This window comes from Nestor notabilis, unplaced genomic scaffold (assembly GCF_000696875.1).
Source record: "Nestor notabilis isolate BGI_N333 unplaced genomic scaffold, ASM69687v1 scaffold853, whole genome shotgun sequence".
Classification (NCBI taxonomy): domain Eukaryota; kingdom Metazoa; phylum Chordata; class Aves; order Psittaciformes; family Psittacidae; genus Nestor; species Nestor notabilis.
The window spans coordinates 41,934-59,181 of NW_009921266.1; the positions used below are offsets into that span (position 1 = coordinate 41,934).

General features: G+C 38.5%; 1 protein-coding gene across 1 annotated transcript in view; it reads right to left on the bottom strand.

Annotated features, from left to right (window-relative positions):
* FBLN1 (fibulin 1) overlaps window positions 1–16,826 on the bottom strand; it is a gene marked incomplete at its 3' end in the record, with an annotated part of 43,688 nt that extends 26,862 nt beyond the window's left edge. The window contains exons 1-4 of the mRNA XM_010011061.1: window positions 16,735–16,826; window positions 8,496–8,631; window positions 2,430–2,574; window positions 372–431 (exon numbers count right to left, since the gene is read on the bottom strand). Coding sequence (XP_010009363.1) covers window positions 372–431; window positions 2,430–2,574; window positions 8,496–8,631; window positions 16,735–16,826 — 433 coding nt within the window. The remainder of the gene's footprint in view (window positions 1–371; window positions 432–2,429; window positions 2,575–8,495; window positions 8,632–16,734) is intronic.
* Window positions 16,827–17,248: the final 422 nt, after the last annotated feature.

Consider the following 17,248-nt stretch of genomic DNA (forward strand, 5'->3'; position numbering starts at 1 on the left):
ATAGAATAATGCACATATTTAATATAGCATCACCATATTTTGAAGAATCCAGAGTACTCCACAGGTTCAACAGGTAACACATCTGAGGTATTACCCACTAGAAGATAAATAGAAGTTAAATGTATAGCCTAAGCTTTAGCTGGGTAAAATGAACTCCACTATGGAAGACAATGCCTCCCTTGTATTTAAGAACTATTGAGGCATCACATATAATGGCCTACTACTTCTTAGAAAGGACCTTTATTCTGTTATTTTTACCCATAACTAGCCTGAGCAAAAGGTTTTGGCTAATCTCTAGATCTAAGTTTGCTTCACTTTTATTGGAGGCAATCACAAAAGAGCTGGCTAACAGGACTAGTCACCTGACTTACCTCTGCAGCCATCATGCAGATAGGGATCTTCTTGGTCTAGTTCTTCCTTTGAAATTTCAACTAAAAAGAGGAGAGATAGGCATTAGAGGAGAAACCACTTTTCTTCTCACAGTAAAAAGCTGCCTGCTTGGGATGGGACTCAGACCAGGGTTTTGGATAAACCAGGACAAAATTAAAGAACATTATTTACATATTTTACAGCTATTTCATACTTAAGTTTGCCATTCAAATCCCCATGGCCATGGGGCATTTTCCATCTGACTGATTGAATATGAAAGTCATGCTGTGATCATAGATAAAATTTAGGCTAAGATTTTCAAATGCAGGTTCTCAGCATTAGGTTTTTAACCAGTGTTTAACCTCATTTTCATAAGACATGTTGCTGAGGCATGCTTGGCTTCCACTAACTTTATAGTAGCTTGGGGTACTCACAGTTATAATGAAAATCAGATTAACCTCAGTTATTTATTTAGACTTCATTCCAAAAAGAACTCCACACCCAAACTTTGGGCACCTACTTACGGCATTCTTTCAAATGTGCTTCATATACCTTAACACGGAGTTTTGATCAGAGGTACTTCTGTTTACATGCATGTGTCCTGAGAGTTCTTTCTCTCTACAATAAAAGCGCTGAAATGGGTTCACTGCCTGAACCCATTGCTTGCCCAAAGGACTAGCTAATGGACTTACTCTGATCCTGCCACTTTGAACACAGGGCAAATGGTAGTGAGATGTGTAAAAACACAATCTCCAAATACTCTGGTTATTGAATACGAAGCTTGGTCTTATTTCATATAATTGTCCATAAGCCTATTCGACCAGCAGTCTCTTACAAGCAAATAACAAATCATGGGTTTATTTGCAAGATTTGTGCAGTGGCACAAGGCTGGGTTGGTACACTGGGTCCTCAAGCTATAGGGGCATTTTAGTCATACAGAAGCCAAGGAAATCAGTTTGCCCAAATATGGTTTGATTTTATAGAGGTCTCCTGGGACACAATACCAAAGACTATTCTTTACATGACCAAGAAAGTGTCATACAATAAATTAGCTTGCCTTACCCCTTGCAGTAGAATGCCTTGAGTGTCTTTCTATTGCATAACACAAACACAAGATGCTAGTTCAAGGAGCTGCTTTGCAAAATGGAGTCTGATCTCCCCTTAATGACTAACAAAAGTGTCTATTCGTACTGCTTGCTCTGCCTTTCTACAGGCAATTTTTGTTGTTGATAGGGATATTTGACATATGTCGAACTATCTGCTTGTTTCTTAGTTTAATGATGAGAACATTGTCCTGCCCTGCTTGCTGACATAGACTCATCTTTGCAGTGCACAATATTTACCACAATAACCATACTACAACCATACTAACCATATGCATAGTGGTTATTATGCACACCACTTGCCTCCAAGGGTAAGTATGAAAGTACTGTACACTGTGCTCACAATTTGTATTTTCATGTGTTGACCTACTTTTCATGTCATGCAGGTACATTCAGTCTAAAAATTTTTCTTATTAGCAGAGTGATCTAAGTCCAGTCACTTCAGCCAGAGCTAATGGACAAGGGGAATTCCTCCGCTGAAACAGTGGCACACAAAGAAACTGGAAAGGCATTTCCAAACGTTACTTGATAAGGGCAGACACTGACATAAGCCAGGTTTGAAAGACCTGAAACAAGTCTGATAACACACTGGCTCAAGCTGACCAAAGCAAGCTTTTGTGGTATGGTCTGGGCTTGAGTTCATGTGTTTGGTTACGATGACATCTCCAAAAATCTGTCACTGGTGATCTGCAAGCCAGACTGTATGTTTTCAGTGCTCAACTGCCCCCAAAGGAGGCAACACTACACAGCATGACTTTTCTGCAATTTTAGGGCTGTCTGCTAAGTGAAAAAGGCAAAAACCCACCAAAACCATGTCTGTAAGGGTCAGTATGTCCACATAGAATCTAACAGAAATAATTTAAATTACAGGCACTCTTTGTACCTCATATCATTCTGTGTCTCACTTTTTATATTTGCAACGTAAAATACCTTGCTCCTTTTTAGGAGCATCATCACTGATGGACAGATCGATGCCTTCTTGACCTTTCACACAGCAAGCTCTGAAGACAATTCCACACTGGTATCCTATCTTTGGGTTGGGTTCACAACTCTGTCCTTGAACTTGGGCAGTCTTTCCCAGCAAACAACAGTAGCAGCATACCTGTTAATAAATAAATAATAATTTAAAGAGAGTCAAATCCTAGCCCTGAACAAGTCAATGCAAATTTTGTCTGTAGTGTCAATGTGTTATCTCCTTGGCAAACTGATGGAAAAATTTCTGCAAACTCTTTAAGAACTCCTGGTAGACTTAGTCTCAGACATTTTGATCCATAGTTGAGTTCAGTGAGCTTTGCATCAGGCCTACATACAGCCAAGCATGGAACCTGGATCCAGTTCTCACAAAAATTGTGTATGTGTGAATGTGTGTGCAAGGTGATGTGAAGGACCAGAATGGTTCCCATAGGTATGTGGAATTTCATTGCTCTCTGCCTGCATAGCCCCATTTCACACACCAGTGAACAGTGGAACCTCTTAACATCTCTGTTTCCCTTTTATGTCCAGTTCAATTAAAACAGGACACGATCAGTGAAGTACATGACTCAGTTTATAATTAAACTGCCTAGTCAACTTCCCAGCAAAAAATAACCCTCTCTGAACTAACAGACAAACAAGCCAACAAACATGATTCATCCAAGGTTAGTGTTAACAGGTCATAAAGAGAAGCTGTTCTGCTCTGAAAAACAGACTACATAGTCAAACATTATTTAAAAGCATCACAATCCTGACATGGCTTCAGCAAAGAAACATGATCTGCCTCTTCCAGACCTGCTACAAATACACCACAGAAGTGAACGCAGGGCAAGTTAATCCCATGGAGGCTTCATTTTAGTTGAACTTGAGGGGATACTGCAGATTTATTCAGCTCTCTTTCTTGCTGTTAGAAATCAGCAAAGATGTTTAGTTTTCTGGAACTGATCTGCTACTGCTACTGTCATGTAAAAGCAGATTTAAGCTTTTATTTTTAATTATTCTTCCAGACTTTTTTTTTTTTTGCTTGAGAAAAATAGCCTGCACTGTTAAACAGAACGGATGAATATGAAATAACTGAATGTTGAACTAAACATCTGTAATTTGATGCTTTGAGCACCACAAATACTGAAAAGAAGGCAACTATGACATTTATTTCATTAGTCTCAGATGTATACCACTGCCTATATTCTACAAGGTGTTACATATGTTTCTCCCTCTATACTGCAGAGAAAGGTTCTTCTAAAACCTAGAGCAGTGTGAAAGTAAAATAATAAAATATTTTTTCCTTGTTTCTTCAATCTTCTTTTACTTTACCGCATTTTGAATTACCTACGCATGCTATTTTGTACTTTGTCTTTAAAGACAGAGCCAAATCCTCTCCCTGCTACAGACTGCTCTACCGCAGGAACTCTCCTCTCCTGGCCAGTGCTGTGCTGTTGTTTTCATGCACACTCTAAGATACATGGTTTCCCTTATTAACTACTGTTTAGTGGGATGGTTCCTAACTACTGGGACTTTTTACTTGGTTCTCCAACTGCTTGCATCCAGTGGTGGATGCTCTGGTTTCATCACTCATATGTCTGGGATATTTCCATCTTTTCTGGCTTTTCTGGATGACTTCAGAAATAAATACTTTATGATCTCTTCCAAGAATTGCAACATTTCTGAATATTTATTCTAACATGTCTAACATTTTCCTGAGGCATCCTTCTCCAAGTTTTTAACATGTCTATAATTTTGTTAAGATTTCCAATTTTCTTAACCATAAATTAAAAGACAGAAATGAAAACTGCGCTACAGATTCATTGTTTAACTTAAGCTTATGTATTTTTGATAAACCTTATTTAAGTTACTGGATACAGCTGATGCCTTGCCAGATTTTGACATCATATACTCCTGGATATTCTCACTGTCTTCTACTGTTAGGCATATGAAGTGACTCAGTCTATTTCTTTGTCTTGTCACATAATGCTCAAATTGGGATTTACAGCATTTCTTTAGACTTTTTAAAGAGTGATCATTAATCTTGCCATTCTTGAAATGCTGAATAGGCTTATGTTCTTTATTTTGTCCAGGTTGAGCCACCACTTGAAAGACCTCTGTCTCCAGCTCATGTGAATCTTCAATTACAGAGCTTGCTATGTCTTGCAATGTCTATAAAAAAACGCATCTTCATTTACCATAATCGTATGCATTGAATCATTTGTTCCAACCTATATTTATTCTAAGTGTGCATGATGCATCTTGATTTAACACCTTGATAATAATTTATGTTGCTATACCACAGCCAAAACAATACGAAGATGGAAAGTGTCAAAAATTTTCTTAACTGATGTTTATGGTAACCAGCTTTTAATATTAACCCTATAAGATTCTGCACTGGCAGTCCTAGGGGCTAACATTTCCTGCTCAACTAAAGAAAAAAGATGGATAAGCTGATGAATGGCTTTGTGCTCAGAGCACACCCAGAAATCCACATATCTCACCTCTGAACTTAGAAAGTCACCTTTTCTTTCAGTTCTCCCACTGCGGAATGGTAGTAATATAGCAGTGATAATGCTCATTTAACTTATGTTCACAGAGCACTCCGGTATTATTATAACTATCACTATCCTGGTAAGATTAATCTCAACATTTCTTTTTTCACGCTGATTTTTCCAGGGTTGTTAGCCTTTTCTGCAAGACTTCGAACCTTTAGTCCAAAGTGCAGTTCTAGACTCTGTATTAGTTCAAGTTCTTGATGTGTTCATAGCCATTTTCCAAAGGTTGCCAGCAGCCTGGAGGCATACTGCAATGACCATTTACCTATTTGCTAGAACTATCACTGCCTTCATGGATAGTACAACTTAGTGATGGAGTTGTTACTATACACTTTCACTGCCCATAAGCCTGCCTTTGCTTCTTAAGTGATCCTGACAATAACCTCAAACATTTTTTCCTTTCCTCTCCCCTGCTATCAGCAAAAGCTCATGCAGCTTCAGAGCCATGCCTTGATCTTTGTGTTTGGATATAAACCTGTGTCCTACTTGAAGTCCTATGACCCCTTGACTGCTCTTATGCCTTGCCTTCTCACAGAAAGGAATAAGGATGGAAGGAATAAGGAAATAGTTACATGTGAGAAGCTTGATGATTTAATTTTGGTGTGATTAGGAAGCACCTGAAATTGCTATCATCAATAAGCTCTTTTAATTAGTTAAAATGTATAACAGTTCTTTATTATTTATGTTACCAAAGTTTAAGAGACATACTATTTAAGTTACTAGATCCGTGTGAACTGTGTATTAACATTGCTTTTGTCTATCTGTCCACAAGAGGTCTCTCACTTGCTGAAATCCAGACTAACTAGTAGATGCTATGAAAAACAGACTGAAAAAAAATACAAGTCAGCCAGTGGAATTTTTCAGGACTTTAGAAGATCTGAACAAAAATTAAAAATAAGTTCAACAGTCCAAAGCAATAAAACTTTTATGCTCACCCAATATACACAAACACAATATTCTTGCCAAAACTGGGGAGATAAGGCCGTATGTTGATCTTTGGGAAAAGAAAACCTTTTATAAATCCATTTCAACATTGCCTGTACCAGAATCAAATCTGAAATTTTTACTGTTTTTTGATTAACATTTTCAAGATTAATGATTAATTTTTGCATCCTTTTTTTCAAGAAGTTATGCTTCCAAAAGAACAGAGGAGTAAAATTATGCCCATCATTACCTATGCCTACTGCCTTTGCATGTAAAAGCTGAGAGAAGTGTTTTCAAAATATGGTCTTTTATCTTCTTTCCAATCACAAGTTTTAGATTCAAAAGAAAGATTAGCTGCCTAATTTTCTGCAATGTACTGTGATTAATCCTACTAATTGAATTACTAAATCACTCTTTCTGCTTCCTTTAAGGAGACAGAGAAGATCCAAAAGATTTCTCATGCTATCTAAGCTAAACTGAAATTCAGCAACTCGGGCAAAATGGGATTCAAGCCCATGTCAGATGGGCTTGGTGTTAGTGTAAAAGTTTGCTACAGCGTGGCACAACTGCAAGATATGTCTCAAGGTCATCAGGTTCAAACTGTAGTCAACAAAAGAAATCATGAATTGTTCACTCAGATCATAAATCATCTATGTCCATCATGGATGAAAAGAGACCACCTATAAAGACACACAAACAGCTAACTCAGTAGAGTTATTAAGTGTAAGATATTTCTATTGCGGGGGAAGGGGGAGGCGTAATGTGGCTGACAACAATTAAATAACACTGACTGTGTTTACACAAGTAAATTAAACAGGGACAGAATATGGGCTCTGGCATTGTCCTGCAATCATCTGTAATGTTTAAATATTAGGAAGCTCTAATGGCAACTAACATCCTCTCAGACAATGCTGAAACATATTTCGGGGTTAGCACAGGCCAGCGAGTGTTCCCAACAGCTCTCATGCACTGTGTGATGCAGAGGAAAGATGTCAGTTACATGACATGAGCTGTGCTGAGCAGTTTATTCTCAGGGCCAGAGGTCAAGGCCAAGTTCATTTTGTTTAATAATACAGCTGTCACCCTGAAAACCTGCCATCTTTAAAGAAGTCTGGCCATTTTGAAAAACAACATCATTAACTCTTCTTCCTCATGCTGACAAGCCCACATAGGGAAACATCAGTCAATTGATGGGAAAGTGGGCTTCCTTGAGCAGTTGCATTCTAGTTTAGAGTTGTCCCATGGCATGTGTTTAAAATAGTGCTGCTGTTATAAACCTGCCACTGTTTGCAAGCACTTGAATCTGCAGAATACTTGCCACCACAGTCCTTGTTCATCTGTTCATAGCCCTTCAAAGTACTGACACATAGGGCTAAATATTTTTTCATGCCGCATGCACATTGGGATGGACATGCTTCCTAACAGCAAAGGCTGCATAGAGGGATTTCTAAGCCAGGAGCAGGGCATACCCTGGACATGGTCAACAGGAGACATATGGCCCCTCTGGGGGACACACTCCACTGTGGACGGAATCAGGCTACAAATGTAGACAAGTTTGTGCCAAACCAACAATGCCACCATCATCAGCAGGTGTTACCTTTCTTCTACTCACAGTGAGAACATGGATCACTTCACAGCCCTGGCACCTGTGACATCCTCCAGCCAGGAACGTGATCAAAATGTCATTTTGAAGAGAGATGAAACTTGTGAGTCAGACATTATCTGCCATCTTCTATACACTAGATCTTTTTTTATCTGAATGACCCAAAACATTCAGCATTTTTGAGCAGGGGGAAAAATTAAAATCACTCTCATCTATTTCCATCACCACTGAAAGAAAGCTGTAACAGGACCAGAGCTGTTAATGACTGGGTCATGATCAAGGTCAAGATCTTGCTGGTAGAACTTTCTTCCAACAGCACTCTGCAGGGTGCTATGAATAGGCTCCCTTTCAAAAAATGAGAGGCAAAGACAGTAGTAAGGGCGGAGGGCAGGGCATAGATTAACTAAAGATGCCAACAATAGGCATTTCTATTCTTATATCGAACACAATTATCATAAGCTTACACGTCTCCATTGAATTGTAAATCGAAGTTGTGTTAACTAAGGACATATACACAAGCTGGAATAATAAGTACACTAAGAGGATTAACTTCAGTCCTACCCCTTCAGACCACCAATACTCAAAGCCACTGAGTGTGACCTTAGGCCATGAAGCTCTAACGAAAGCTAAAGTCTGAAACATGGCCGAGTTTCTCACCCATCCCTTCCTACAGTGTTGATGTCTTCTGTTTATGCAAAATTAGTTTCATAGCCAATTACCCATTCAAGACTTTCCACCCTCTTGCATTCTACCCTCTGCCTCTGCTAAAATGTAATAAAATAGTCTGCTTCACTCAACAAGGAACTGTTTCTCTCAAAGAAGCACAAAGTAGACAGCCTTAACAGAGACACGAGGTGTAGGAGGGGAAAAAATCTGTTCATGTGCATCAAACTGAGTATGGTGACCTTCAGGGTCAACCCTTAATACTAATCTACAGTCAATACCTTTTCTTAAAGATGAACAGGAGTATCTCTTACGTCTCACCTTGAAGTAGTCAGCTTCACAAGTGGAATTTTCACCAATATGTGAGTCACACTCCTCACGCACGTTGGCAAATTCAATCCCATCTGAACAGTACTGCTTTTCCAAGTGGCTGCGGCAGCACTGTACCTGAGTCATACTGACAAAAGGATGGAAGCAATAGGAAAAAAATGTCATACATAGGTCAAGAACAGATAATGCAAGTTTTGACAATTAGCACTTGTCTTATGGAAAGAGGTTCACATTTTAGTTACGAAGTAAAAATACTCTTTAGGAGTACTCAGAATGTCTAGGTGATATGTATAATTGAGTTTAACAGCTTGTCTACCTTACAGTCTGCCCTAATGGGTTTTTTTATGCAAATGAGTAACTTCAACCACGTTTGCCACAGGGTTCAAGGTCTTCAGGTCTTGCATTCTTGCATGTTCTGTGACAACTGATGGCTGAAGACAGGATGGCAAGAACCAAATCGGTACACTGATGGAAGGGAGAAGTGAGTCTGTAATCCTGTGGGCAGTCTACCCTCACACCTTGTTCAAATGAACAGACACAGCATGTTGAAGGAAGCTCGGAGTGTTGCTCTGTGAGGCAAATGGAGATATGGGGAGAAGTGAAGATACCAAGGAAAATCATAGAGAGAAGAGTGTATTGCAAGCAAGAAGTGAAGAAAGACAGGGGTGAGAACAATATTACAGAGAAGGAAGATGTGCAGAGGAGAAAGAATAAAAACTTGCAGAAAGTCAGCTTTGTTACTTCCACTGCTCATAAAATCATTCTGCTTTATCTCAGTTTCACTAAATAAAAATTCACTGAAAACTCCTTCCTATGGAAAAATAATCTGCATGAGGAGGCTTTAAACTTCTCCATTCTTGTCACTACTCCCACCTGAATGCTAAGACCATTGAAGGACACATCTTCCCTCTCTCCACCCTGATTTTAGCATAACTCAGCTTTGTTGGGTAGCATCATGGGTGGAGCTTGCCATTTAAAGCTCTTCCACTGCTACCTCCCGTAACAGACACTGGGAAACAGGAAAGCTAAAAAGAACAATAGCAAATCAGATTACACATACAAGGATATAAACATATCCACGTGTTTTGTGATAACCCAGTTTCACCAAGAATGATGGTACCTGAGTTGCTAGGGGGAAAGGAAACTGTCCCAAAGGCAATCTGAGCTGATAAATTCTATTTACAGTACAATCAGTCATGCCCTGATATGCTAGAGATCTATAAGAAGTGCACAGAAAAACCCTATAAATGCACTGCTATACCCAGCAGCATGGGAACTATTACGTATCTTATGGACCAACAACGCTGAACACGTTCTCTTTGTTGTTATGAGTAGTCACCTATTTTTTCCCCCTCATCTCTAGTTATGTGAACTTATGAATAAAATCTTTTCAAAGGTTGCCTAGAAATACATAAAATTATGTATAGATATTCAGCAAACAATTACCCTTTACTCAAAAAAATGCTTCATTTACACTGTCAGACATTTTGGAAGTGTAAGGAAGAGGGGTGGGCTAGTTGCACCACTGAGCTACAGGCTTCTCCTACTGTCACCTGAGATGTGAATTCCCATGCACCACCTCTGGAGTAGCCTCCCTGCACTTGATGACCACAGGACGAGCTTTCAGCTCCCAAGTGGTGTGAGGGACTCCCTCAGCTCTAAGGCCAGCCCACTAAAAGCAGGGGATATGTGGATATGGGGCTCAGATTCTGCATCTCTGTGCATATTGGTTGTTAAGCTACAATCCTAAGGCAAGGTTGTAAAGCTACAATCCTGAAGAGTCCCAACTCTTGTTTACTGGATTTTGCAATGGTCCAATTGTGCAGTTCTCACTTCGAAAAAAACAGCCATGCGATTTCAATGCATAGGAACAAAAACCAGGATAAATTCATGAAAAAATTATTCTAAATTAGGCTCTAAAGTCATAGCAAGAAGTTAAGCCCAGGACAGTAACTTTATTTGGCAGAATATTTGAAGGTTTTGATACTTGATTTAGTTCCAGTTTGGAAGAATATGTAGCTTTTTTGTTGCTGAAATTCCCTCTGAAGAAGAATTTCCATTCCCTGCCCAGCTCTGGGGTGGTCTGACTGTTAGGACTTTGGGAGCCTGTAAAACCTGAACTTCAAGTGCCAGAGTGTGGGAGTTGAGACTTTCCAGCTCCTTTAGCCCTTCAAGTCCTGTTGAGGAGCTAGATTTGTTAGCCACAGACAAATAAACAAACAAACAACAGCAGTCTTTCAGTAGATCTGTTTGATTTCCAGTGTGGCCTTCGTTTTTTGGGGGTTTTTTTCCCCCCAAATACAAATAATCTCTTTGAAATCTCTGACAAATTGGCGATTTCAACCAAAACAAAAAAGTTTCTTAAAAAGTTTCCCACAGCTGTATTCATAAGTCATGTGGCCCACCCCAACTGTAATAAGGAATTAAACACCAATTGAATACCAGATTAAAATACCATTTGTTCATTCTCAGAACAACAACAATAAACTCACACTTCATTGCCCAAATCCTACAGTGAAGTTGCACTGGTAGCAAATACTGCTTGAGACTGTAAACACTTGTATGTCTGTAACAGACATAGAAATACTTGAAAGATGACAGAGAAAAATGCTAGAAAAATCTGCACAGTACTGGTCTGCTGGCTGCACCTTAGCCTGCCCAGCTGACCATACTTTTCCCTTTGCTGATGGTTGCTAAAGCATACCACCACAAGCTCTTGAGACTCCAATACTTCTGAGATGAAGAGTATCCATCCCTGTCTGTGTTGTTACCTGTGTCTCCCTGGCTCAGACCCTAATATAATATATATAATATAATATATACCCACTTCTTAATTCACAACAGAGTAAAGGAGCCATGTCTTACTGCTCTCTACAACTACGTGAAAGGAGGTTGTCCTGAGGTGGAGGTCAGTCTCTTCTCCAAAGTAACAAGCGATAGGATAAGAGGTAATGGCCTCAAACTGCACCAGAGGAAGTTTAGACTGGATATTACTAAACAATTCTTCACAGAAAGGGTGCTCAGGCATTGGAACAGGCTGCTCAGGGCAGTGGTGGAATCACTGTTCCTGGAAGTGTTCAAAAACTGTGCAGATGAGGGCCTCAGCGACGCGGTTTAGTGGTGATTTGGCAGTGCTGGGGTAATGGTTGGACATGATGATCTTAAAGGTCTTTTCCAACACAGCTGATTCTCTGATTAGCTAATAGAGGCTAATGATTTGTCTCATCATGTAAAAATTTTCAACTCTTCCTGTGTAGCATTCCTATTAACTTCATGACTATGGACAGCATACACTATCGGTCTCTAAAAAAGAGAAAGTAAAGGGTACTTTCCTGTGGTTTTGGTTGGTTTTTTTTTAATCACTTCTAATAATTAAAAAAGCCGAAGGCTACTTGTACCTTATGTGCCATATTCTGATTTTCAGTTAAAATAGGGCAGCAGAAATAATATTGAAATAAATGGGTATTTACAATATGGCTGAAATCTTAAGACAGTAAAGACTGAATATCTAGGAGCATGAGGCCTCATAACTGACATTCATGCAGAGTATTTCAGGTAAAATCATGCATCTTTGAAAGACAAGTTTTATGCATAGTTCACTAGTGAACAGAAATCACTTGGACGTCTAAAAAAAATCCATATTCTTTGTTGCAGGTGCTGATCTAAAATTAAAGTTATTTCATTACTAGGTAATTTGATCATAAATCAAGTTAAGAAATCATGGTTTATATTTTTACTTTTACTTTCTGTTAAAATTTAACTGTTACTCATTTTCATGGAATAAATTTCCAGCTGAAAATATACATGCCTATTTACCTCCACAGTCCCTTCATATTTATTATTCTCCTTCCCAGAGGATGCAGTCCTAAACCAGCACAGATTTCATAATCACCTGGTTTTCCTTTCATTTCTTTCCTTAAAAGCATTAAAATTTAACTTTTCTCTGAAACAATGTCTCTGTTGTCCATTTCATTTCATGACCCTCTCCCTCTCTCCTTTTACTTATTAGCCTGTCTGCAAACTATGTCAGTGCTATTCATGTGCACAGTGGAAGGTCTTGGACAAAAAATATTTGAATTAAAAAGAGATTGATTCCGCGCCAGAATTATCTTGCAAACACAAGCTGTGTTTTCCACTCTTAGTCCTTTCAGTTTTCAGTTTAACATGCAATAGAAATGGATTTAGGAAAATTAAGAGCAAGATCTGGTATTATGAGTGACACAGCATGACAAATGAAAATAATAAAGAGTGCCTCAACAATGAAAATACATACATCTGATATAAATAAATTAGCAAAGCATTCAAGTAAAAATAATTGATTCAACAAATCTCAATTAATCAGCTGCAATTTATAAAAAACTGTAGATTACATAATAAAAGTTTTCTTAAAGGTAAAGGGTAAAATTATATTGATCTAATATACTATAGGTTGCCCAACGAAGTTGTGTATGCTCCAACCCTGGAGGTGTTCAAGGCCAGGCTGGACAGAGCCTTGGGCAACACAGTTTAGTGTGTGGTGTCCCTGCTCAAGGCAGGGGGGTTGGAACTAGATGATCTTAAGGTCCTTTCCAACCCTAACTATTCTATGATTCTATATAGAGAAACAAAACTGATCATGTGACACAGAAGGATGGAGTTTGGCATTATTCACAAAGTGAAGTAAGCAAGTTATCCCAAATGAGTAGAAATAAAACCCTAACCACATCATAGCAGACTGTTCTTCTATCCCTCTGACTCTGAAGCCAAAAAATCTTAGTGACTGAGGCACGCTTAGCAGACTACAGAGAGGAGATAATAATTGATAAAGACAGATTCTCCAAAAGTAACTTTAAACAGCTTTTTCATACATAAAACTGTCACAACTTTGATGTCCAAAATCTCAAGCTCTTCCAGACTTAAAATGGCATAAATCAATAAACATCTATCAGCAGTCAAGCATCTGGTGCCTATCACTCTGAACACTCTTGTCTTATTACTTCCTTGTGTTCCCATCTGTATCCAAGTGCTGCCACTTGTCTCTACTTGGGAAAACAGATGACCTTTTTGTTCTGTTTTTGCACCATACCTAGCAGAGTGTTCTGTAGCTTCTCCTTTTATGTGTTCTTGCAACACTAATAATAAATAATGTTATTCCCAATGTAACTCCAAAGACTTGACTTAGTGTTAAAGGCATGCAGTTCTCATATGGAGATAGACTGTTTCTGGACCATGGATTAAGCTCACTTGCTAAAAGCTCCGGGCAGGTGAAACTCTTCATTTTCAAAGGATGAAGATTTACTGGCCAGGTTGAGTGCCCCCCCCCCCCCCCCAAAAAAAAGCAGTTCCTTCCAGCTGCTGTGAGTTTAAGCACATCACAAGAATATGGATGAATGGGCAAAAAGCTTCTGTTATGACAGCCAACAGTATTATTCATTAAAACTCCACACTCTCATTTACTGAGTTATGAAGACACAGAGAAAAATGTCATTGTTGTCCAGAGTGATAATACAGTGAGGTATACTCATTTGTGGGACAAGCAACCACAGTAAGAGAATGCAGACACGATTGGACATTGAGCCTGGAGCCTGGTTTCAACTTAAATGTAACTGAGTAACAGAAGCCAAGTAGATCTTATGAATTCAAGTGGACTTCATAAAGGGCCTGGCTCACCTGTCCTGACAAGAAAGCGAGCACATCTGCAGTTTGAACTGCACCATATGCAGCAAATGACACTCACATGGATGGCAAGGCCCTCCAGAACCACAAGAGATTTTGAGGGAAGTATCCTAAAAAGATGTTGAAACCCAGAACTGTCAGCTTGTTTCTAGGATACATAGGAGGTATGAGAACTTCCATGCTCATGTGGAAACCCTTCTTGATTCCTATGAATATGCTTTAAGTTGTTGGGAAAAGGTCAAGGGGGTGTAATTCTAATTCACTATGGCAGCTTGTACCTCACATGAATGGAAGAAAAGCAAAAGAAACTAGCTTGCTTTGAGGGAAGGACTGAATCTGAGATGACATTATGTTGTTATTATTCTAAGCAGAGGATTCAAAACCAGAATATAAATTCTTGTAACGTGTGCTGGGGAAAGTACTCATATCCAATCTGTTCTGTCGTATGGTCTTTGCAAAGTAACTGCACAAAATGCATTTTTCTTCATCAAAACTGTTCATTTCACAATTTTACCCTTGCATTCAACTGCTAACCTTGCAAACCTAAGCTAAAATATGCAGGGCAAACAGCTCCATCTGGTATGAAGTAATATAGGTTTGTATACTCAAGAGGCCATGTTCTTTTAGAGCTCTCCAAGTCAGATGATCTATGCTGTCCAACACTGTGCTGCACTGGACAGTCAAAAGATCCCAGCCGGAGTTAAAACAACCACATAAATGCCAGGTGTTAAAATAAACTTTTATTTATGTTTATTTAAATGCAGGTGTTTAAATAGGAAGGAAGTTCTTTGGAAAATCTGTAACCAGTAAGGCATCCTGTGCCATATTCTCACCTGCCTAGACCTCAGCAAGTGCAGCAAACCTGGTTCTTCCCACATCTATGTGCAGACGGAATAAATGTACAAAATCAATGCCATTACCTTCACATGTTTCCAAAAGGAATCACGTTCCCTCACTGCTCATTCTGGCTCCATTTACACCAGAAATTAGAAGTAGAATTTAGCCCTTACTTTTGTGTCTGAAATGGCATTGAAAAGGGATTTTTCTGTACCTTTCACAGATAGGCCAGTTTTAAGCTAAACTTCACTCAAACATTAATATGTTTATTTGTTATACAGTCATGAATAAATGCAACTGAACTGCATTTATCCTATTTTTTTTTGTTTGCCAATAAGTGCTCAAGCCTCTCACAGAACATGTGCCTCTACCCATTTCTGTGTTACCATTACATCACTATTATTTATTAATTAAATATCAATTATTTACAAAAGCTAGATGAAGCATTAGTAAGCTTTTTTCAGGTCCTATTAAGTCCTAAAGGCTCTCTACAATGGTAGACTTTAAAAGAATAAATGACATTTACAGCAGAATCACAACTCACATTAATTAAATGATCATTAAATCATCAAGGTTCTTACTCCCAGACTGTTCAATAAACTTGGTTTCCTGTTTTTCCTGCCTCTGTTTTGTCTGTATGACTCTTTAAGGTATTTCCTAAACTGGGATTTAAGTCCTATCTGTCAATTCTGCATAAGAGACTGCTTTCAATGCCAATATAAATGCAAAGGTCAGAGAACATGGACAGACTTGCCTGCAAGACACATTCTTTCCATAATAAAGATCAATCCAACACATCTACAGTTACTGAGGTTAAATCACTTTGCAATCCATTTGAAAAGAAGGAAGCAATATAACATGCCTTAAATACAAAGTCCTGTGTGAAACTGCCCCTCAGATTACCAATCACAAGCTGTTAACTCCACAAAATAAACATTAAAAGTGCATTTAACAGCAAAAATAACACAAACTATCACTGGCATAAAAAATATAAATGTCCCAAACGTATAAGAGGTTCAGTATATACAAAATATTACTGTGCAAATAATTGTAACCTTTTAATTATTTCGTTTGCTAGATTACATGATAGAAATTAGTATCATATTAAATGTCAGTAGATTTAAGAAATCTGTTTATAAACTAAAGGTTACTATTGTCTATGCTCAAATACATTTGACAAAAGTCAGACACACTGCATAACCAGTAATCTTGACTTAAGCTTTAAGTGGCAACACACAGCAATTCAACTAAGAACTGCAGGACAATTATCTGTGTGGCACTACACAGAAGAAACAGTTTTAAAAGGTTGTCTTACATAAATACATCTGTATGTATTCAATCCATAGATTATTCGTGTACAGGATCTGTTGTGTTTCTTGATAAACTTTTGTTCAAGAATCAGGACCATTGCTGGGCTAGATTCATAATCTGTATAAACTGAGAAAGCTTTGCTGACATTAGTGAAGCCACACTGAGATGTATTGACTGTTAGTATAGTACTTTTCTGCCTAAGAGACAGTACATGTCAAACAGATTAGAGTTGGATGACTCTATGCTATAACAACAGCAAAAATTTAAAGGACATAATGGAAGAAAAGTAGGTACTCCCCAAGACTAGAGGTGGATTTGAAAAACCTGAATTTATGAGCTGGATGCTTCACCTTCTAAATCATGCCATTCCCATGGTTTTACATGAAAATACAAACTGTAGTTTAATGCATCATACATAACTGTATACCTGCATTCTCTGGACTCAGATATTAAGGGTAGAGAAGCACATATCCTGTTTTCATTTGCCCATTCAATGCCCTTGTCACAGCATTCTTCCATTGACAGATCTGCAGAAATGAGGAAAGAAAGAAAAAGACAATATATTTAATACAACTTTAGTAAATGATATTACATCTGCCAGTTAAAAACAAACAATCAAACCAAAGAGAGAGTCCAGTCATTTTCCCCTTCCTAATCTGCACACAGAATAGTGCACCCATCTGTAAGGCACCATGGCCAAATGAAGCATCCGTTAGCACCTTGCAATAAGCCCAAATGCTGGAGGTATTCCGTCCTTGGTGATGCAAATTGCAGTTTCCCTTAACTTTCCACATAAAGACACAGCCTAGGGGCTGATACTATAGGAGAAAACAGTTCATATAGGAAAGAGTACTGCACAATAAAATGATCTGTCAGATGGCACTCCTTTATTATCAAAAATGGCAGTAGCAATAAGCAACCTTTTAAAATCCTGAAGAATA